At 35.8% G+C, this 25,358-nt stretch overlaps 1 protein-coding gene and 1 pseudogene across 2 annotated transcripts in view; both read right to left on the bottom strand.

Annotated features, from left to right (window-relative positions):
- LOC308507626 (WD repeat-containing protein 53-like) overlaps nt 1-24,613 on the bottom strand; it is a 198,635-nt pseudogene extending 174,022 nt beyond the window's left edge. The window contains exon 1 of the transcript in view: nt 24,452-24,613. The product of the transcript in view is annotated as a WD repeat-containing protein 53-like (transcript). The remainder of the gene's footprint in view (nt 1-24,451) is intronic.
- Nucleotides 24,614-24,625: 12 nt separating this feature from the next.
- Nucleotides 24,626-25,150, bottom strand: LOC308507625 (double homeobox protein A-like; the record flags this gene model as incomplete). The annotated part of the gene is made up of 1 exon (XM_081072826.1): nt 24,626-25,150. One exon carries the CDS (start codon nt 25,148-25,150, stop codon nt 24,626-24,628), a length of 525 nt encoding a protein of 174 aa, XP_080928952.1.
- Nucleotides 25,151-25,358: the final 208 nt, after the last annotated feature.

Here is a 25,358-nt window from a genome sequence, read left to right as displayed (position 1 = left end):
GGCAACTGTTTGTTCTCTCCATGCCTCAGGTTCCTCACTTATAAAATGGGGATAATTATAGTAACCACCTTATTAGGTTTTTGTAGAGATTAATTAATACATAAAAGTTCTTGTAACATGTCTAAAACACTTAAGTCCTCAAAACAATATTAGCTATTTTTGGTATATTCTACACAGAATGTCAACTGATTGTACAACATACTTGAGTTAAGATTTTTGAATACCAATAGCTTTAAAAAGAAAAATCAATGACTTTGTGTAGCCTGACTTGGACTTACATTCTGAGAATTAATCAACATATATTTTGTTTATTACCCACTACTTGGCATCAGGCAGTGGAGTTCACCTGGTACAAAACTAAATATGCTAAATGTATTTTCTTATGCTCTTGTTTGAACCTCAAGCGGAAAGGGTTGAGTAATCATACTAATTAGTTCATAACACAGGTGTCAAGGGTTGAGTAATTATACAAATTAGCTCACACCATCCTCATTGGTCCAGGCAAGGTTCCTCTTGTTTTATTTATTTACATACTTCCAATTAGCACTTTTTCTTGTTTAAATCCTCCTCTCCTCAAATAACTATTCCAGGGCTTTCCTTTATGTCTCCTTGAATTTGTGCATACTTGTGAAAAAATTGTTGGTGTTGTAATCATTCAAATCAACTCCAAACTGTACATCCAAAACCTTCTACAGTGTCATGCACAACAGGCTCACAAACACAAATATCTATTTTATGTCATGTACCCAGCCAACCAAGGCAGAAAATTCAGAATGTTCTTTTATTTCTCCATCTCTCTCAGCTCTTTCAATCAAAACCTGCCAATTCTACCTGTCTGCAAAATCCATTTCCTCCTCTCATCCCCACGGTTACTAAATTATTTCAAGCTCTCATCAACTTATTTCCTCAGAACCACATCAGCCTCATGTCTCTCCCCAGCCAAATCTAACCCCTGCACAACCAGGGTAATTTTTCTAAGTTAAGTAAAAGTAGATTGTGATTCTAATTTAATAATATCCAATAACTCCCATTGCTCACAAGACAAATTGTAAACATTAGGTGTAGCTTTAAAATGCTTTACAATCTGGCTCAGGTTTGAGGCTTGCTTCCGCCCTCCCTTCCTCACAAACTCTGCTTAACCCAAAAGTGCTGGGCACTTTCGCATATCAATGACTGTGCTCATCTTGGATCCTCTACTTCAAGGCTTTCTTTCTTTCTATTCCAGGTGAACATTTTTCCTTAAATTCTGTTTTAAGAGCCATCTTCAATGAAACCCCTAAGCTTCCAACTGCCACCAATACTGCTACCATGACTGCCCAGGAAAAAGTGCTCTCACCTCTGTTCCACAGAGTGGTGTACAGACCACTGGCACCCCATCTGTCATACTACAGAGTTAGGATGATGTTATGGGCTGAATTGTGTTCCCCCAGAAATTCACATGTTGAAGTCTTAACCCCTGGTACCTCAGAGTGTGGCCATAGTTGGAGACAGGGTCTTTAAAGAGGTCATCAAAATGAGATAATTGCTATGGGACCTAATCCAACATAACCGATGTCCTTATAAGAAGGGGAAATTTGGGTACAGAGTTCTGCTTCCAGGCTGCCTTCAGACATGAACTATAACACCAGCTCTTCCCTGGGTCTCCAGCCTGTCAGTCTACTCTGCAGATTTTGGACTTGCCAGCACTCACAAATTGGTGAGCAAATTCCTTAAAATAAATTTCTCTATGTCTGTATCTACACATACAATGATCTATGTGTACACACATCCCATATGTATTGTGTGTATACATATACATCATATAAGCATATATACATCCTAACACGTGTATATATACATGCCTGTATGTGTATATACATATTAATGTATGTATATATGGGATATATATATACACACACACACACACACATATACTTACATATGCACAGAGATCTTATTGGTTCTACTTTTCTGGAGAACCCTGACTAATACAGTTGGTAACTGTCTCATTCACTCAATGCCAAACTCTTAAAGTCAGAACCACATCTAATGAAAAGTAACCCACCCAAATTTATGCAGCTGGTAAACGACAGGAGCAGACTTTGACACCAGGAGGTCTAGTTTGAGACCCCCTCCTTACCACCCTGCTAGACTATAAAACATTATGAAAATATGTTTATGTTATTAAAGAGAAACATGGTATGTAACCCAATGCTTGGCACAATGTAGATATTTAATAAATGTTTATTGAATAAATGAATGAATAATATTAAACATAACATCAGCCTATATATTTATATTACTTATATAATATGTACATATTATATAAACATATTTAGTAACATATTATATAAAAATATGTAAATATTTACTTATAGTTGGAGATTAAGTCATTTGGGAAGTGTGGCTTCTGTTTTAAAGACCAAGGTATAGAATTCATAGTATTGTTTATTCATGCGCTCAATATTATATGGTGATAAAAGGATAGTAGGCATGTAAGGTACTTTATAAGACTTATAAGTATCAAATGGCAATACATCCTTTAAGCAGTTTCTTTAAGAACAGAATGAGATTCCATCAAATTGTTTCCTATACACCTAGCCAATTAGGTAAATGAGGATTTTATTAAAGACTGTTTCAGTTTTGGTATATATTTTTTAAGTCAAACAAAACTAAATCTTACCAATATTTAAAGTATGGTCACTATTGATTTTATTCTGGAATGTTCTACGACTTTGTCTTTACGTACTTTTGAAACTGCTGTGAGTTTTATAAAGGCCAACAGATGAAACTTTACTTTGTGCCTGGAGATATTTTTTGAAGGCAGAAAAAGTTTTATCCGAATAGAGCTATTGTATTAACTGTCTTAAATACTAGTATACTAAAGATGTAATATGAGGTATCAAACATTATAAAACTAACATCCAAACAATGTAGGAGGTTTAATTTTCTCTGAAAAGTCACTTACAAAAACAAGAAACAATGCATTATTGATTCCTGTCACCCACTTTAAAGCTGTCAGATGGGTACATTGACTAGTACTGAATTGGAAAGAAAGAAAACGAAAGCCTGAGTGTTTTGATTCACTTGCTTCTCCACTCCGATTTTCCATCTCCCTTATTGTCTGCACACTGATTGCCCAGGCACAGTGACAAGCTGAACAAATTGCCTTTTACTGTTCCTTTGATTGTACAATAACATGTTAATTTCAACCTTGAGCTCCTCTTCTGCCCTATTGATTACATAATCACCTTTGCCAATTGATGCTTCCCAGGATGGTAAAAGACACCCACTACAATTAAATACGAAATGAAATCTTTTTCTGCCCACGTCCTCCAAGTAGCTATAGTCTCAAAGCATCTGTAATTTCAAGATTGTTGACAGATCACAAGGTCCAGTTTTAAATCTATAATGAAATATCAGAAAAACAGTGTTTTGTGTTTTTTTGTTTCCCCTGGGAAGTACTCCCTTCACCACCTCTGGCATTTCAGATCAGGTCTGCCTTCCCTAATCCACTGATACCCAAGGGCTAGATCTGCTAGGAGGAATTAATAGTATCATTATAATATGGAAGGCAACAGCTGCACCTGTTCAGCTGTATGTTAGCAATGCAGTTGTGCGAAGCAAGGAGAAGCCAACCTCGACAGCAGAGCTTAGTAATATTATCTTTCACCTTGAAACAAACATCTTGCTGTGTACTGTTTACTGTAAAGATAGGCACGTAGCAGGTCTGGCATTTTATCTTATTTGAATAATAATTTTGAAAACACTACTGTATATTGAATCTGAATATGTAGGAGACTGAATTTACAGACACATGACAATATTACTGTGTTTACTAATGAGTTTGCTAAGTACAGTAAGAGTTTGGCTATCAGAACATTTATCTGGCAACATAACCTATCCAGAATCCACCAACATTCAGGAATCAAACAAATACAGAAGGTGAGAAATAATACTTATGTCACACCTATGTAACTATTTGATACTCTTATCAAATAAGAGTACTTTAGAATTTCATTTAATACCTAAAGTAATTAGTGATTAGATTTTCAAACTCAGAGTCAATGAGAAGCAATAAAGAAAGGGGCTGATATATGAAGGAATATGAAAGCACTGAGAAATCATGTAATAATAACTATATTAAATAGCCTCTCAATGATATTTTTATTATATAAAACATTCTAAAATGATTCCCATTCTATTCTGATATATATATACATGTTGAACATAAGAAAATATTGAGAAAAATGAAAATCCTTAAAAGAGACATGTTCTTTTTGAATATCATTTATTTATACAACACTCTCTGACTGTTTGTTCCTGTCCCCTCAAAAATAATCCCTCATTTAGTAAGAAGTTTTTATTGCAATTACCTGATCGTGGATTTACCTGTGTTTATCTTATTACTATTTACCTACTTCCCTTTGATGCTCACTAGCCCAGTTACCAAATGCTAGCTAACAAACCAACTCAAAATGAAGTGGCTTAAAAACATTTTATTATGCTGTGGATGCCTGGTCATGGTATTGTACACCAGAGGCTGGACATTAATGAATGCCAACTATAATTTTATGTGTATAATGTGATGGCTCGGTGTGAGGTCGGGGTGGTGGTGGATGGGGGGAGGGGGTTCACGGTGTGAGGGATATAAAAATAAAATAAAATAAAATAAAATAAAAAACAAAACAAAACAAAAATAATAATAATAAATGAAAAGAACAAAATAAACAACCAAAGAAAACAGAAACAGACTCATGGATACAGAGAACAAACTGATGGTCACCAGATGGAAGAGGGTTTGGGGGGCAGGGTAAAAAAGGAGAAGATATTAAAAGGACCAAATGGTAGTTATAGTATAGTCACAAGAATGTAAAGTACAGCATAGGGAATACAGTCAATAATATGGCAATAACTATGTATAGTGCCAAGTGGGTACTAGACTTATCAGGATGAACACTTCATATATAATTATATCACTGTCTAACCACTATACTGTGCAACTGAAACTAATAAAAATAATATTGAATGTTAACTGTAACTGAAAAATAAAATGACAAAACCAAAAAAAAAATAAAATAAAATAAAAAACAAAAAAAACAAAAAAACAAAACAAAACAAAAAACACTGTATTATATTTCCCAATTCTAGGGCTGGTAAGGCTCAGCTGGAAAGTTCTTATGTTATGTGTGGTCATCTGAGGTCACTCAGGATGGCAGCATTCCTGCTGCTGCAGCTGGGACCGGTGGACTGGCTGGGGGCTGGGTGGGCCTCTCTTTCTCCAGGTAGTTTCCCATCCTTCATTAGTCTAAATTGAGTTTCCTCATGCGATGGTGGGATTTCAAGAAGTTAAAAATAAAAACTGCACAGTTTCTTAAGGTCAGGCCCTGAAGTCACCAAAGGCATTTCTTCCATGTTCTATTGGTCAAGGCTAGTCATGGGGCGATCCCAGATTCAAATGGAGGGGAAATGACTCCACCTCCTGACAGGAACTACAGCACATATAGACAGGGATGGGAAGACCTGAGGCAATCAGCTTTGCACAAAATCAATTATACTTATAATCCTTCAGACACATGAATTTAAGAATGAAGACAAAACCGTAAGTGAATGGGGAGAAGGGAGGTCCAAGTAGACAAGGTCAGGAAATAAGATATAGTCATCAAAGAAGCAGGCACTCACCAATGTCCAAAAGGAAGTCTAGCCAATAAAGTACAGCAGGATTGGGCCCAAGTGTATGGACAGGTCATCATCCACAAAGCCAAAACAAGACAAGGGAACATGTCCCAGGTTAGCTGACAGTGAAATCGTGTAGACCTGTGGTTTGATTATTTCTGGCAGCTTTTTATCCTCTGCACTGTTTTAAGCATTGTCGTTACTTTGTGCAGTGAGGATGCACATCGGTGAAAAGCCTCTGAAGGAAGATAGGCAGTAGAGGAACTGCAGAGCAGGAGAAGTTTGTTTCTCAGAAGTTTTTTGTCTAATGCAACAGAGACAATTTTGTGCTACCTAAAAGACACGCTAAGCACATGCTGAAGGCTCTAGGAAAGGAGGGGCAACAACAAAACAATCTTCGGTAAGGACTGAACATTAAGAAATTGAGAGTATATTTAACAAGAAAGGACCTACCCGAAGAAGATATAAAATCTTATTAAAGGGTATACAAAAATAGAAAGGTATGCCACTTTGTAGCATGAAAAGTGTTCATAGTGTTCATAGACAAAGTCAAGTTTTTGCAAATTAATATATAAATTTAATGCATTTCCACATAGAATTCTTTTACAATTCTTTTTATAAATTACATTGTTATCTTAAATTTATAAATAATGAAGAATAGGTAATAAAAGAGAATACTACATAAAGACATTGTAATCAAATCAATATGGTACTAACAGAGAACAAGACAAATAATTCAGAGGAACAAAATAAAGAATCCAGGATTTTTTAAAAAATCACAATAAAAATTAATACATGTCATGGATAATATTTCAGTTTAGTGGAGAAAATGATGGATTATTTAACAAATGGTGCTGGTACAAGAGCCTAGCTATCTGGAAGAAAATAAAATTAGGCACCTATTTTACATGAAACAAAAATAAATTCCAGGTGGACTAAAGACTTAAAATATTAAAAATAAAACAAAATCATATAAGAAAATCTAGGATTAAGATCTGTATAGATTATAAGGGGAGAGGAAGAAGATCTTTTAAAAGCAGATTCCATAAAAGAAAAGATAGATTTATTTGACTAGAAAAGCAGATTCCATAAAAGAAAAGATAGATTTATTTGACAACATAATTTTTGAAATTTTGTAATGTAACAGATACCAGACCAAAGTCAAAAGACAAATAGATGTTAATTAATATTAGAAATATTAATAAAGAGAACACTCCGAAGAGATCTTAAAATTAGAAAAATCACACAAAAATCCAGTAAACAAATGGGCTCAGAGTTGAAGAGACAATCCACAACAGTGGCAATCAGCATGGGCAGTGAACACAGGAAACAATAATCACCCTCATAATAATTGGGAAAATGAAAAGTAAAGCAACAAACTATCACTTTACAGCCATCGAGCTGAGAAATACAAAAAAGACCTGTCTTTTCTTGAGTTTCCTCTAAAGAAGACTCTAGACTAGGATCTGTTCACAGGTGGTTTATTTGGGAGGTAATCCTAGGGAGCAGGAATTGAGGAAGTGGGGAAAATGAGACAAAGGAGGGAAAGCTTAGAAGAATGGTTGCTTTTGTTATAAAGATCACCCCTGCGGGCAGTAGTGGCTCAATTCCGTCAGGACCTCCTGAAAAGTGAAGGGAATGTCTCCCAGAATTGTCTTCTGCAAAGAAAGGAGGCAGGGGCATTAACCAATAGAGTGTGCTCCAGCACTTAGGAGTTGCTCATACACACAAGTGCAAATCCAGAAAACTCTCACCATCATCCAAGGCATTGAACAATGCAGGGCAGAAAGTGAAGACAGAGCATTTGTATTATGAGGTCTCAAACTAAAGTTATTTGAAGCCTACAAATAATATCCATTCCAGGCACAGACAAAAATCCAAGACAAAACCCAGAAGATCTGAGATAGGGTAGCAGATGTGTTTTCTATTAGCTCTCCATAACCGCCACTCATGGCAGAGAGGGGGAGAAAACGGGTATGCTTTTGTACATTGCCAGAAGAAATACACATTATCACAACATTTTGTAAAGCTATTTGACAACATCAATTAAGACTAAGATTGCATATTCCTTTTTTGCCCAGAGATCCCTCTTCTGAAATATATCCTATAGAAATAAAGGCATAAGTACATAAAGATAAATGTAAAATGTTTATCATAACACTATACAAAGTAGACGAAAAAAGAAAGTGACTGCAATACAGAAAGCATTCAATTATTTTATGTCTAAATCATGAAACATTATGCAACCATTAAAAAAATGAACTAGATGTCTAACAATTGACTTTGGAGAGATTTCCCATGTACTATTTTATGGGAAAAGATATGAAAATGTGTGGTAATATAAACTTGCTTTTGTAAAATAGAGACTATAATTTTCTGAGGATATTTTTATGATTACATACACATTAAAAATATGTGTAGCGATACAAAGTTGTTTACATGGGTTAGCAAGTTGTGTAAGAGGAGGGATTGGTAGAAATTGTGTGTGGGGGTGGTGACAGGATAGTGGAAGTATGAAGGGAGGGGAGGAAAACATTTTCTAACCCGCCCAGAAGGCATTGTGATCTGATTACATTTATGCATATAGTAAAATTATGTATGTGTCTAATAATTTTTTTAATTTTGTCATAATCATACTAGAAATAATTCAAAATTTGACTGGATTTCCCTGTACTTATTTTATGTTTTTTCAAAATGTATAAAGAATGGCCAAGTGTTACAAGCTTTTTAGTTTTAAGATCTTAACTAGGCCATGTAGACAATAAATCACATTGTAAAGATGCTCTCTAGGCCATTGAAGATACAAGGCACAGATTCATGTGTTCAGTGGGAACCAGAGAAAGAGATTGGAAAGTTTCAACCTTATCTAGCCACTGAACTACTTTTTTTCATAGAACATGTACATATTAACATTTCTGAGAGAGCATGAGAGGGCGGGGGCAGGGGACATGAGAGAATGACAGAGAGAAGATGAGGATGAGAGAGAATATACATGTGAAAGAACAAATGAGAGAGAGAGAGAGAGAGAGAGAGAGAGAGAGAGAGAGAGAGAGAGAGAAGATATGAAAGGGGAAAAGGTGAAGGAGGGAGTAGGAAACAAATAAGATTGATGAGGGGAGGTAGATAATTAAGAAACGTAAGAGGAGGAAGGGGTCAGAGAAAAGAGCAAAGAGAAAACAAGAGAAAGGAAGAGAGGAAGGAGGGAAGGAATAAGGAAGGGATGGAGAAAATTTCTTCCAGAAGAGAAATTTTTCACACCTGGGGGACAGATTGCAGAAAAAACACAATAGCATTAAACAAGACAAGGGAAGTCACAATTCATTTCTTAGAAGAGGTTAAAAATTCTTAAGTTTGCAGATTGTACACAGATTTATTAATTCCAAAATAAGAATTCCATATATATCACTTCTGTTTTTCATTAATGAGGCCGAAATGCACTTGTTCTTTGAAGTAAAATTGTATATATGTCATTGTTTATTCTTGATGTTTTCCTAGTTGGAAATATTTATGCTGCACTCAGTACTTCAGCAAGAATTAAGTTTCACCAATACTTGCCATCCAACAGAGCTAAGTCTTTAGTGAAAAAAATAGTTTTGGATCTTTCTGCATCTGAACCTGCAGAAGTAAAAGCCATCAAACTAGTTCATGTTCATGCAGCTAAAACCTAAAAACAAATCACTAGGTGTAATGAACTATAATGTGTTGATTGACACCAACTTTATCATTGTCAAAATTATAATTTTTAATTGAATTTCAAAGAGACAAGGAAACAACCCACAACCTCCTCCCATGCTGCCCTACAGTCCTCTTTCACCCCCAGTTTATCTCAGGAAAAATCGAGACCTAGAAAAGAAATAAGAAAGTCAACAATGACTGGGTCCTTTCTTATATTTCAGACACTGGTCCCATAGGCTTTTATCTAGTTAGTATCTTGCCACAACCTTATGAATAGGTCATTATTATTTTTGAAGATCATTATTATTTTTACTTTTACAGATTAGGAAATAGAAAATTTCATAGGTTTGTGATATTTTCTATTAACTTTTGGTCATTGCAAATACCACTGAGCACCCTTGCTTCATAAAGAACCAACATAGGGATGCAAATGGAAAAGGACAAAGAACTTGAACAACAATTATTATCAGATTCTCCTTGCAGAACCCAAGATACAAGAAAGAGTAGGGCTGACAAGCAAGTATTTGTCTCTCTGACCACTTGAAACTTATGTTCTGTGGTAACACATATTTCTGAAGTGTTTTCTCTGGGGGAGGGAAAGAATCTTCTCACTTCTGAAATAGGAAAACTGTGATTTATCGAGGTTGGTTGTCCACTCATCCATCCACAAGCCATAGGTAGTAGGTATCTCAAAAAAGTCCTATGATATACATCACTTATTCTCCTGCCATTGCATATGCAAGAACTGAAATCAGCAGGCACTACTGTCAAAGAATTATCAGTTTACCTACAGCTACTGTATTCCTTATTGTTACCTTAAAGTGTAATTTCGAGCTGTGTGACCTTAGGCAACATATTTCTTTGTGCTTTGGTTTTCTCATCTATAAAATGGATCTAACAAGGGCATGTAGCAGAAATGTGACGACGGGTAAACAAGATAAACAGTAAAATACTTAGTATCCGGTACATTGGCAATTACCCAATAAAGCTATATTTCAAAGTCAAGAATACAGAGAACGGAAGAAAGGGGGGAAAGAAAAAGAATGCAGAGAAGTGCTACTATGGTATCCATCAGGGCTTTTCATAGTATCTGCAATGAGGTATCAGATCCCCCCTACCCAGGCACCCAAGCCATCATGGACTATTATTTCTGTATTGCTGTGCTCAGAAGTCAGGACAATGTCAAATTCCTTTAAAAGTTTCAAAATGCATGCTCTCCATTTCCATACACATTTCATTGTAGACCAGTAAGTTTGTGAACCAATATCCTTCCAAGAACCATACTTTGAGTGGCACTTTAACAGAAGACCATAACTGTCTCATAAGATAGATAATAATTATAGATTCACTGTCATGATTCCACTTTCTTTACTGGAATTCTTTGACATTATCTACTTAGAGGAGATGGGGCTGAAGTCCACATAAGCAGAATGAAATAGATAAATCCTGGTAATACCTTCATATCAAACAAAAAAATGTATTCCCCTCATTTTTCTCTATAATTGAGGCAAAAAGAATATTAGGGAATCAGAATTATTAAAAATTATATATCAATAATATATCAAGAATTATGTATCAAAGCCTATTCAACCTTACGTATATCCACTCTACTTTAAAGTGCCAATTCCTCCATCAGGAAAAAGAAAACAGCTCAACTACTCTACATAGCCGTGTAATGCTATTAAAAAAAAATCAGGAGAGTCCAGTAAATTATATCATTTATCAAAATAGTTGGTAATAATGCTAAACCAGACCTGTATTTGACACAAGCATGTAACTTATTACCAGTCCCAAAACATCAGAGCATGCACAGAAGAGTATTTTCAAAAGCACTTACCATTTATTCAAAATGTTTTGAAGTATGAGAAAAGCCTAATTTCTAGGCAGTCAGTATAAACTTCAAGCCAAGTACACTTAAAATCACAAAGGAACAGTTTTGACTACTAAAAGAAAAATAGTCAATAATTAATTATACAATTACTTTTTATGTACACTAGCACAAAAGTAATATTTAGAGTCCATAATATAGCATATAAATTAGAAGTCATTATGAATGTATTCAGATTTTTATTAGTCTGAAATTATTTTTTTAGAAAACAAAACCACCAGCCAAGTAAATACCTATCATGGTTTGAAAATGTAAATCATAAAACTGACTTCAAAGAAATTAAGAAAAGTAACATTTATCTCCTTAAGTAGTATGTCTACCCATGAAGTGCAATCTAATATTTTCCTGATAACGTATATGTTATGTTACTTTACATATAATGTATTAGATAATCTTAGAAGAATTATGTTGAAAAGTTTCACCTAGTTGAAAGTTTCACAATCTTGTTGAAAATATCACCTAGTTCAATATTCAACTTTACTAGTCATTTTTTAAATAACAAAAATTCCTATCTCTGTGGATAATGAGATAATCTAAACCACAATGAAATAACCGATAACCCTACACCCTTACTAGAAGGACCAAAAGTGAACAAAAAAACAGCAATGCAAAGTGTTGGCAAGCATCCAGAGCTACCAGAATTCTCACACATTTCTGGCAGGAATGAAAAATGTTACAGGTATTTTGAAAGACATTTAGGTAGTTTCTTATAAACAATCACTTATCACGTCACCCACACCTAGGTACTTTCCCAAGAGAAATGAGAACACCTCAGATTAGTACCGTTGTGTATAGTTATGATTGGGTAAAAACTGTAGTTTGCAGCAGACCCCAGTAGAACCAAGAAGGTGTGCAATGGTTAGCTTTCTTGAAATATATGTCACAGCAGTTCTCAACTGCATTGAGAATTAAAGTAAAAAGCTGTTACAACATGAAAATTAACAATAGGTATGTGTAAATATAGACATCAAGAACATGAAGACATGTGGCCATGATGCAATGATCTAAGACAGCATCTTTGTAGAATTTTTTTTTTAATAACAAGGAAATGAGTGGAAAAATCCATGTGCTAGACATTATCCTCTAAGAAACACATACTTCCGGTTTAAGTGTCAACACAATAAGCAGATTCATTTATTTAAGGGATAAATTATATATATATATATATATATATATATATATATATATATATATATATGAAAATTATATAAATTCAATTTTACTTCATCAAAAATATATATTACAAAACTAAAAAATGAGGCCTTTTGAACAAACATACCTTATATTAACCACCTGAATGAATCTTCAGATTATCAACTTTAGAGATGTTCTATTATTGAGTGATATTCCTGTGCTCAAAACTTTTTTCAGTTATGTCTTTATCTTGTTTTACTTTTTTTTAGATGGAAAAAAGTTACATCTTTATTTTAGCTCATATTTAATTGAAATGTAGCATTTCCTTTTGGAATGCAGGCTTGAAAGCACAAAAGTATTTGTATCTGTGACCATGCCATCTACAGAAATCACAAACAGTTCATATCAAATCAGTTGTTGCAGGTGTCTCACTTGTTGCCCATCACTACTTTTAAATTTTAATAGTTATTCACCTTACTACCAGATCTTGTTATTTATTTTAAACATAAAACTTAAAATAAATAACAAGATTTTATTATACCATACATTAAAAATATTTTTATAATTATAAATTATCAGATTTTATTATATCACACATTGAAATGGCCGAGTGGTCTAAGGCGCCAGACTCAAGCTCTGCTTCCCGTTCAGTTATGTCTTTAGAATTATTCTCAGAGCAACTCACATGAAAAAGTAATCTTTATAATGTGCTACCTTTACCAAAGTTATCAAGCTTTATCATTCATGTTACTTCACCAGACTGTTTCAAATAGCTTCTAAAAACTTCCAAAAGTAAAATCTATTTTGGAACACAACACTTTGCTATCTGGCTCTTATCCCAAAGTGGACTGGTTTTATAGTGGTTCTAAGTTCATAGCACCAGCCAAGAAAAAGGGAAAACAAAGCTTTAATAAACACATTCTGGTTTCCAGGGCAGGGTAAAGGGAATAAAGCACTTCGCTAGGGCACAAAATTTAAGAGAAGGAATTCCCAAAACACTTAGCTATCAGGATAAATAATAAGATAATATAATATTATTTAAAAATCTAAAATAAACGCAAAAGTCCATGATGAAAAACTACCGCATAGAGAATATAGTCAATAATGTTGCAAGAACTATGTATAGTGCCAGCTGGGTACTAGACTAATCAGGGAGATCACTGTATAAATTATATAAATATCTACCAACTATGCTATACACCTGAAACTAATATAAAATAATATTGAATGTCAACTATAACTGAAAAAAATAATGTTTAAAAAAATCTACAATGAACAAAACATCAAATTTTAAATAAACACAACATAGAATCCATACCTACACTTGTATGACTCACCTCAATTGTCTGATTACTTAGTAGGAAAAAAAAAAAAAAAACAGAACGAAACCCAAAGGCTTACAGAGTAACAGCAAAAGAAATGACCAACAAAGCAAAATGGCAAACTACCGAATAGGAGAAAATATTTGCAAAGCACATATCTGAATAATGAGTTAATATCAAAAATATATAAGGAACTCACAGAAGTCAATAGCAAATAATAATAATAACCCAATTAAAAATGGGAATGATGTGAATAGACATTTCTCCAAAGAAGACACATATATGACCAACAGACATATGAAAAAATGCTCAACCTCACTAATCAGGGAAATATAAATCAAAACCACAATAAGATATCACCTCAGGCCTGGTAGAATAATTATCATCAGAAAGACAAGACATAAGAAGTTTTGGTGAGGATGTGGAAAGAAGGGAACCCTTGTGCATTCTTGATAACAATGTAATTGGTACAGCCACTATGAAAAACAGTATGAAAGTACCTTAAAAAGTGAATGGAGCTAACATAGGACCCAGCAATCCCATTTCTGGGTATATATCCAAAAGAAATGAAATCACTATCTTGAAGAAATATCTGCACCGCATGTTTATTGCAGCATTATTTACAATAGCCAAGTCATGGAAGCAACTTAAGCATCTACTGATGGATGAATAGATGAGGAAAATGTGGCATATATAGACAGGAAATAGTATACATCCACAAGAAAAAGAAAATTCTACGACATTTGCGACAACATGGATGAACAATGAAGGCATTATGCTAAGTAAAATAAGTCAGACAAAGACAAATACCGTATGATCTCGCTTATATGTGGAGTCTAAAAAATCCAAACCTGCAGAAAAAGAACAGATTGGTGGTCGCCATGGTGGGAGGCGGGGCAGGGGAGAGGTCGTCAAAAGTTACAAACTTCCTGCTATAAGATAAATAAGTACTGGGGATGTAATGTACGGCATGGTGACTGTAGTGAACAGTATTATATTGTATATTTGAAAGTTGCTGAAAGAGTAGATCTTAAAAATTCTTATCACAAGACAACAATATTTATAACTATGTGAGGTGATGGATGTTAACTAAAATTATTGTGGTGGTTATTTTGGAATGTATACATATATGAGAGCATTATGTTGTACACCTTTAACTCATACAATGTTACATGCCAATAAAACTAGGGGGAAGGGGGAAGGCTTACAGGGGAAAAATAAATCATCTGACTATTTTGTCATCATATCTGACCTTATGGAGCCAGGTACCATGAGTTCAGCCTGAGCTATCACAGAAAAGATCCCAGATTTTACACAAAGTGGGAATATAACCTGACTCCTTCAGTTCCCCTGGGAATAAAAATGCGGTCACATGAATAGTAAAACTCAAATTCTACCAGCCTGCTCCCCAAACTAGATAAATGCAGAACTTCAGCCTGTTGCTAGCACCCCCGCCCCCACCCCAGTTACAGATCATGTGTAGTCAGGAATACCAACTTCCTTGGGAGCTGCTTTGCACACATTCAAAGTTAGGGCTAGAGAGAGATTACATCCACATTCCCATACAAAATTTTATTTCAACATGTGGTGATCACCTATCTCTCACATTTCAGAGATAGGTGATCACCTATTCAGATTCAGAGATGTCTCTCACCTATCTCTCACATTTAGAGGTGGCTAAGGGGCTAGGCAGGGACAGTTTTCTTGACCTATTAGCTGTTTTAAAAAAGGAAGGAAGGAAGGAAGGAAGGAAGGAAGGAAGGAAGGAAGGAAGGAAGGAAGGAAGGAAGGAAGGAAGGAAGGAAGGAAGGAAGGAAGGAAGGAAAGAAGGAAAGAAGAAAAGAAGGAAGGAAGAAAGAAAACTTCTCAAGGGAGTTTGAATAGCATGAATGTCCATTCTACAAAATATGGTGCTATAAATCACATCATGGCTCTACTCTAGCTGCCCCATAGCAAAAAGCTCTGTGCTGAGTCACTCGGTAGTTCTTCGTCTGTAGAAAAGAATGATGAGAACTTCAGAGAGGGGCTTGAGCTGGGCGTCTGCAAAACCTCAAGCGGATTCTCTCCGTTTCTCATTTAGTGTCCTTCCTGCTGAGACGAACTGTCTATTAGAGTTAATGGAAGAGCTAACTTACTTCAGAAGGGTATTGAAAGGACCAGTCCCAAGGTGAGCACTGAGCTAGCCTAGCAAAGTACCTTGTAAATGAAAACCAACTCTCCTCAGAAGTGCAGAATCAAGGCTATTTCAAATAATGCAGTCTGTTTGCCTCAATCCCATACATAATAAACTGAATTGTGTCTTTTTTTAAGGGGCATTCTGGATTAAGAAACAACTGCTTTTGTAACCATGAAATCCTAGGAATTTAAAGCAGTATCTACTTCCACCAATTTCCTGATGGAACTGCCCTGAAATTCTCTGACATTATCCTAGTCCTACAGTTCTGGAGAGTCCTCGTTCCAAGGCACATGCTCCATACTCAGTCTCAGAGCCTCTCCTCCAGCCAGCAATCTTGAGCTACCATTTACTTGAGTCTTTTATTTTCCATTGATATACAGACATCCTCAAGTTTCTCCTATTTGGTTATGCATTCATTCAATGAACAAGTGCAATGAGTCCCTACTACTGGCCAGGCACGCTTTAAGAACCTTACCACAGCCAACAAGGCCAGTGATATGTCTGCCCTCATGGACTTTGTATCACTTTACTCCTCCAATTCTGGGACTTTCCCTTCAGAGATAAGTGTCTAGGACAAAAAATGTGTAGCACCGCCCTCATTTCTCTTTGGCTCCATAGCCCACTGCATTCTGTCTTTAATCCTTACACACTTTTTGTTTCAATCCAGTAGCTATTTTCATTTTTGTGTATCGTAGTTTTCCTTTTGCCTTCCAATGGCCTCTCTGCTTTCTGTACTTAAAAAGAGTCCCAAATCTGTATCTTGGGCTCAATGTTTCTTTTCATTTCTGAATTCAAATTATTCAACTGCCTTATTTGGCATATTTATTTGGAGCATACAAGCATCTTAATTGTATTTAGTTTAGGGCACGTTACATCTTTCCTGTTGAACTGCCCTCCTCTCCCCTCCTTCCTCTTCTGCCATCATTCTCCATCATTTCAGTTTAATATTGAAACTATCAACTACAAGCCAGAAATGTGGGTACTATCCTGCGCACCTCCTGAGTCATTCGCATACCTCTAAGCCTTATTTTACTTTCTTAATATGGCTTGAGTCTATCATTTTCTCCATACCCACTCCCTCTGCCTGAGTTCAGCTCATGTTCATTTACCATCCAGATTCCTATAGAAAATGCCGTTTGGTTTCTTAGAATCTAATCTTATTTTGCTCTAATCCTTCTTCTCCACATTGTTTTTTAGAGCAATATTTTACGAAGGCTAATTTGGTACTGTTCCATTTTAAACACTTAAAGGAGTCCTCCTACCACATATGGAACACAAAAAGGCCCTACCTCTATGACCCTCCACCTACTTGTCCAACACTGACTCTTACCTCGTCGGCCCCATTGCTTGAACTCAGGTCACATTCCTGTGAATTGCTAGATTCTATCTCAGGCCTTTTGGCTTTTCCATATACTGGTCTCTACCCAGAACATTAATCCTATGTCCCTCTTAACTCTCCTTATCTCCTCTCATACATCCTTCCAGACTTGACTCAAAAGTCCCCATCAGAAGTCTTCTTTAATCCTCATCTCCCCAGCCCTAACCATTGCCTCTCATGTTCCCACAGGTTTTGATTCAGATCTTTAATGCACCACTTTTCATAATGTATTATAATTACATTCATTTTTCTGTTTTCTCTAACAGACTATGAGCTTCTTGAGTCATGGTCTGTATATTACTTGTGTGTGAATAAGGAGAGCTCCACCTAATATTCACCAAATTATAAGAACTCAATATATGAATTAATCTCACTGATTTCTAGCCAACAACATTTGCTATAATTTAAAGACTTCCTTGATCCCCTCCACTCACAGTGCTAATCATTCTCTCCTGCATGCTGGCTGCCTACCTTGTACATACATCTATTATTACACATAGCACCCTGTACTCTCATCATTTCATTTCTTATCTGTCTTCTTCTATTAAATGTTGTGCTCTCTAGGTAGAAAATCTATATCTATTTATCTTGCTTTTCCAAATAACTTAGCACAATGCCTGCCACATGAGAGGAAATCAGGAAACGGTCACTGAATGGAATTCAGTTAAATATCCAAAGGCATTTAGAAATCAGTTTGCCAAATACAAAACAAGGCATAAATGTATTAACTTTATCAGTATTTTCCCATCTTAATAGAAATTTCAAGGACAACATTACAATTACAAACAAAGATTTCCATGGCAGGAAAATTCTAGATTTCCCTCAAAATCACTTTCACTTCTCCGAGGATGTATGCCATTTTTTTAACAAAAAAGTTCATATAAAAAGGTGTGAATTAAAACCTAATATAACTTTAATGCCAGAGATGCTGGGTAGAATTTGAAGGTAATATGCAATGGCAGAGCCCCACAATCTTACAAAGGAAAAAAGAAAGCTCTGGACTTGCCAACCTCTTGAGTGCTTTATGATTTGAACTGACTCCTACCCAGCAAATGGGATTGCTTGGAGATTAAGCAAATATTTTATCTAAACTATATCAAAAAAAAAAAAAGCAAAAAAAAAAAAAAAGAGTCGTCAAGAAACTATTTTTTGGTAAGCAGAATATACGTATTTTTGTATTAAAAAGTAAACTTTTTTCTACTTCAGCAATCTGTCAATATAGAGCAAGAAGGAATCATCAAATAATTAGAAAGGAAAAAATAAAAAAGATAATGGTGGGTCAGTTTGGCATTTTAAGCAGTCTTCATATTTACAAGTTTGATCGAATTGGTTACCACACATTCAATCGTGGGCAGAACCATAACCTCAAATCAGCTTAGCCACGACGTATTTAATATATATTGCATCACTGATAGACACATAGATATGGGTAAAAGGAAGTGGAGAATTACTTCTTGTGATCGTATCTTTTCAGGCAGAGAGATCCAAATAAGTAGAGCCCAATTTCTTTTGACATGAATCATATAGATAATTGAGTCAAATGATTCATTTGTTTATATATGTATATACTGAACAAGAAAAAAGTTATATAAAACATGCAGTATTAATAGAATTATAGTGTATGTGTGTGTATACCACAAATATATATGTATATCTTATAATTAAAAAAAAATGGGGGGATGTTAAGATTGTTAAAAGGCAATTTTCATAAATATCATGAATGTCATGTAAATGTGAATGATCACATGGCAAATATTTTGTTTAAATCATTAGTTACTGAGGAAACCATATAGATGCTGTTCCAACACGTCCAAAGGAGAACTCAAAGACTGAACCTATATGGGCAATCAGAAATGCTTACATAAATTGACAAATAGAGGCAAAATTGGTCAATTATCTATGCAAAACAATCAGTTGTTATTTTCTAGACAAAATTCATTTGCATTTTATGAACAAGCAATATTTGCATCATTATCAATTTTCTATAATTTATTTATAAGACACTCAATAATCACTTTTGCAAATTTTAAACACTTTCACAATTTTCCTTGACAAGATCTTTGTTCCATGTTGTTAAACAAAGACATAACAGGATTCTCCCATCCTTTGCACACAAACAAGATGACATTACCTGATTAACTCCCATTATGCTCAAGGTGACCAAAGTTTATTCTTGATGTGATTTCAGAAGCTATGAGGAAAACCCTTCTTATGTAACATACCAAAGAACTTTCACACCTGCTGACTTATATTTGATTTCTTTTTACATTGGGAATTGTCAAAGACTAAACCCAAAATTACCAAAGCGGGGGAGGAAACTGAGTTTATTAACTCTCCAGGCAAGAGAACATACAAGAATGTCAAAATTCACTGAGTAGTTCACTTTGGGAGAGATGGGGTGAGGGAATTCAGGAATTTCAAGGAAGGTAGGTTTGACAACTAACATTCTAGGTAGAGCACAAAATGAGTCCTCAGGTCTGTACACAACTTGTGTTTCTTTTTTGGTTTTTTTTAATCCCATTATTCCTTCATCAAAAATGAGTTTTCAGTTAGGTCTAATCAAGGTTTGGTGTATTTAATTCATTCAAGCTTCACAATTCTCTAACATCTTTAAATGTTTAGAAAAAAATTAGTGAAACACAGTATTCAGCTTTGATATGTCCTAAGTAAGTGCTGCTATAATCAGAAACTGTTCACGTTCGCAGTGATAGTTTCTGAGATTAACTAGACTAAGGGTCAGAAATATATGGCTGTGGGCCAAACGGACAATCCTTGTTAGTATGACCAGTAAACTAAGAATGATTTTTACAAACATTATGTTAAGTGAAATAAGTCAGAAAGAGAAAGACAAGTACCATATGATCTCACTTATATATGGAATCTAAAGAAAAGACTATGTGAATGAACTAATCAGAGTCAGTTTTGGGGACGCAGAGAAAAAACCGAGAGTGGTTAGATGGGTGTGTGGGAGGGGGTTGGGGATAAGGGGAAAGGTGAAGGGATTTGGAAGCAGCTGGTAACCACAAGATGGCCTCAGGGTTTTTCTTTTGAAAATTAATTTGGGGAAGGTATTCTATAATGTTGTAAAGATTTTGTTGGGTATCCGATGGACATGCGTCCTATTTGGGAGACCACCTCAGGGATACTGTGGATACCTGATCATGGCATTGTACATCAGAAGCTAAACATTAATGAATGCCAACTATAATTTTATATATATAATGTGATGGTTCAGTGTGAGGTCGGAGGGATAGTGGATGGGGGGAGGGGGGTTCACAGTATGAGGGATATAAATGATGAACGTCTAAGTATTACCTTGTTTTGTACACCTGAAACTAATAAATAAATTAATTAAAAAAAAAAAAAAAAAAGAATGATTTTTACATTTCTATAGGGTTGTGTAAACACATAAGCACACACACACAATATGTGCCACAGAGCCCATATGTGGCTTACAATGCCTAAAATATTTACCACCTGGCCTTTTACAAAGAAATTTGTTTTAGAACACCATGTTTGATAAGGTTTATGTTGCAGATAACCCTGGGAAATATAAAATGGATTGCACTTTACAGTGAGATATGAACACCACAAACAAAACAGCCTTTCCTGAATTACAATGGACAGAAGAGGGAAGTAGCAGCAAGGCACTGATTTTCTCGAAAGAGTAAATTTTTACAAAAACTCATAGAAGGGGTACCAGGAATGGAAAGCGGAGTTACCAAGCAAACATCACAACTAGTCTTGCTGGTAAGAAGAAAGAAAAGGAAGAGGAATAATAGAAAACAAATGAAGGTAAGTTGACCCATTATGCAAACAATGCTTCATGTCACATCTCTCAAAAGAATTCATGAATATTCACTTATAGAAACACAAGTGAAATTACAGTGAGAATAAAGCCAAATTATTTTCTAAGAAATACTAAACTGTATTAAATTTTAAAAAAATAGACTAATAGCAAATTTGAGTGTAGAGAGGAAAAGTGTTTCTGCCAAATTGTATCCAATACAGAATCCAGGTTTTGGAGAGGGGGCAATTGGGTAAAGGTTTTTAAAGCCAAGGACTGTGAATCATCTGTCCCATATTAGGAAAGCCAGGCCTTTGAAGGTTGCTGTTTGGGTGGCCATACTTGAGCTTTTCAGCTAAGCAAGCACACCTCAGGCTGGAGGTGGTCTGACTACAGTGTAACTGAATGATCCTAGCGGCAATACTGCCTCCAATCAGGTCTGCACACAATTAGCATGCAAGATGACCAAGCTAAGATTTGTCAACTGAAGAAAAGAATGTTCTCTCTTGCAGACCTACACCTACAGTCCCTTACTCTTTATCTTAAGTCCTTTTTCCACTTCTCTAATTCAGCCCATCTCTTCCATTTCTTCTGCAACTGCTCTTATCATAGTTCTTATCCACTTAGCACTAATCTGGTGTAGTATTCTCACTGCCGGCTCTTCCCTGTTTCACATGTTTTCTTCCTATAGAATCATCTTCCTCATTATCATCATTTTCACTCTTCTACAGACTCTGCTATGGTCCCTCACCAGGTAATATTCATCTTTGGAGACAGGTAGGGAGATGAGCACAAATGCCTTACTCCATTCTCTCTCTCGCTCTCACCCCCCCACCCCCAAAGAAAGGACTGAAGAGTTATTTTTTAAAACAATATAACTATAACTGTGCACCAAACCAAGAAAGGATGTTATTTAGGGATCAGAAATGTTGAAGTTGAAGCTATGATGAGATGGGAATTCTTATACTACCCTTTGATGGAGATGGAATTCTGGTGGGTAATCTAGCAACATGGATCAGAATTTAAAATGTGTGCTACGAAAAATGTGCTATAACAAAAATACCATAGATTGAGAGGCTTACGCATTTATTTCTCACAGTTCTGAAGGCTGGGAAGTCCAAGGTTAAAGTGACAGTAGAGTTAATATCTAGCAAGAGCCCATTTCCTGGTTCATAGACTTCTGTGCCCTGACACGGCAGAAAGGGTGAGAAAGCTCTCTGGGATCTTTTTTATAAGAGAATTAATCCTCATAACCTAATTACCTCCCAAAGGCCCCCACCTCCTAATACCATCACACTGGTGGGGGAGGGGGCTTAGAATTTCAACATACAAATTTGGGGAGGACACAAATAATCAGTCTTCAGCAGCATGTCCTTTGATCTAACAGCTTTAGGAATTTATCCCTAAAGATCTAATCACAGAAGTGCCCAAAAGTATATGAACAAGAATGTGCAGTGCAATGATGTGACACTAGGGAAATCAGGGAGAAAACCTAATTAAACGGAAAATTGGTTAAACACATTATGGTATATCCATACAAAGACCGTGCTGAGAGAATTAAAATGGCAAGATTGATATTTATGAGTTGACGTGGAAAGCAAGCCAAGAATGCATATGATGCATACGTTGTAAAATAGAAAAGCCGGTTATAAGCCAGCGTGTTTAGCGCAAACTCACAATTCTGTACACTTACAAGGAAAGGACTTCCATTTTCTATTTCTTATACTTCTGTATGATTTGAATTTCTTACAATGAGCATATATTCCTTTTGTAATGAATAAAAATACTTCTTTGTACCTTGTGTACCCAACACAAGCTGACCTTCCTAGCCTTTTCCCATAGTCTCCTGCTTCTCTTTCACTCCAACTTGGGTTAAAACTGGCTAAATTATGCTCTTTAATGCCCTGACTTTGATATCTCTCTCAAGGTTTTCCCATCCTGAATGTTCCCTGCCCCAGACTTGTCCCTCTCCCCTCTGTTCATCTTTCCAGATCTACCTCCAGGTCCTCCTAGAAGTCTCCTCTGCCTAGTCTACCTGGAATGGACCATCCATGCCTTTAAACTGGGACTTCCAGTTTGTCCTGGAGTTTCTTCACCTTAGGCCCATATCTCTCATGGGTAGTCTTCCCTAAGTTCCTTAACCCTGGGAAGTAGTAAGGAAATTATAGTATATGTATATGTGCATTTCTTTAGAGAGTGTCCATAGCTTTCCACAAGTGGACTGAAAGGACTACAAACATGTTTCTCTATATACCTTTAATTTTCCAATGTGTCATATTCAGCTTTCTGCTACTTCCTCTATTGTTTTCTTAAAACATTACTTAAGTTTTACCTCATCACTTACCTCACACATATCCATGTTTTCTCTCTCCAAATAAGTTGTGAAAATTTTTGAGAATAAGGACCAAGGTGTGTGTATTATATAAATTTTTTCTGATTAAAACGTGCACAAAACATGCTTCTCTGATTAAAACATGCTTTGTACTCTTCAAAGTACAAAGCAGAAATTTAAAAAAATATGTGTTAAGTTGAGGAGAATATGTGTGGACAATCCTGCAAACAAACAAGACTCAAAGCTTGAAAGAAAAAGATCCATGGGGGAAAGAACGAAAATAGAAACCTTGTCGTCAGTTCTGAGACAGCAGTTCTCCAAGGTCTTGCTGCTCTTTGATAATCAGGTGACTCAGCATGAGGACAAAAGAAAACATAAATGCCAAGACATAATCTGGCAGTTAGATAAAACTTCCCAAATGATGGTACATATTTAGAATAACAGTCAAAATTTCTGGGGGCATGATTTCCCCCAGAAGAAATCACAGATAGGTCAATGCCAGTATAAATGAAAACCCAGGTCATGGGGGATTTACCATGAATTTTTATTAGAATACAACATTTTCCTTCAAAAATTAAGGACAAAGTTAAGAACTCTATTGCAAAGTAGAGATGTACTTGTGTGACATAATTTCACTAATAATGAGAAACTTAACACTATCTGGAATTATTAGAGAGAATTTTGTATTCCCTTTTAAATGCCCTCAGTTTGGGGACACCGGGCAGATCACTTAGTGTCCCCATATTTCATTTCTCATCTGTAATAGAAGGGATGTTAAGGTAGACCCATACTCATGTGCTCAGAGATAGACCCATTCTTCTCGAACTAGATTATTAGGATACTCGTATATAGGGGTAAGCATAAAATTATAAGTTAAAAATGGTCACATGTTGTTGAAGCAGAAAATATACTAAAGACTTAAGGGGAATAAACTTTTTCTTTTTGACTTAAAAATGATATGAATAAGTTTATTTTCATTTTCTTTGACATCTGCTAGTGTGGAGCCAGGCTTCGTTGGATAGGGCTGTGTGGTGCCTTGTATCTGTCTGCCTCCTGAAGTTCTGTTTACCATCTCCAGAAGGCTCAGCTTCTCAAGAAGCTGACAGTATATTTAGAAGGGTATGTTCCCAGGATGAGAGATTTGGAGTCCAGGCTGATGACATCAAATTTATCTCTTGGTCCATTCTGTTCTGGCTTCAGAGAAATAAGACAGCTGTTAACGAGATTGGTGCCATTTGGTGTGATTTCTGTACCTTGAACTCCCATGTCTCAGAGATTTCATTCCTGATCTTGTTTCTGTTGTAAGAGCTCACCACGTTCTCTTTTTTTCTGTACGTGGAACCTAGATCTTCGATTTTGAAACCAAATTTGGACTCTTGACTCTGGAACCCCAATTTGCTTAGCAAGTTGCTCTCTGGAATCAATACCAGGATAAGGGTTGTTTGTAAATGCTGTGATGAGGGTATGTAATTGGGAGGAAGTATAGCTGGTACGACACCGTCTATCTTCTCTACCATGAATCTTCTCTTCAGGGTGATCTTGGTCTTGGCTTGCTTCTAAGTCCTTCTCAAGTTCTAATCTTTTCTGAACTCGGTGCCTAGCTCTTCGATTCTGAAACCAAATTTGGATTCTAGACTCTTCAGTGTTGATTTCTAAAGCAAGCTTTTGTTTGGTAGCATAACCTGGGTAAGGTGTTTGATTGAATGCTTTGATGAGGATATTCAACTGGTCTTCTGTGAATTTGGTGCGGCTTCGTCTATGATTCCTTGCTGTGATCTTGTTTGGAGAGTTGTTTTGGGCCATGTTGTAATAGTCTTGAAGCTTTTAACTGGGGGAAGGGGAATAAACTTTTTAAAGTCAATATCAATATAGTATGGGGGGGAGGAGATTTTTTATGGAATTCCTCTATTGGATAAAACAATTTTGTTCAAGGAACCATCTTGGAAATGTTTCATTATAAAGAGGTGGCTAGCAGAATAGCCTACATTTTCTGAGGCTAGAGAAAGAGATA

Source organism: Rhinolophus hipposideros (genome assembly GCF_964194185.1).
Source record: "Rhinolophus hipposideros genome assembly, chromosome: 14".
NCBI lineage: Eukaryota > Metazoa > Chordata > Mammalia > Chiroptera > Rhinolophidae > Rhinolophus > Rhinolophus hipposideros.
The sequence above is the reverse complement of the archived record's forward strand: the minus strand, read 5'-3'. Positions and strand labels throughout refer to the sequence as shown.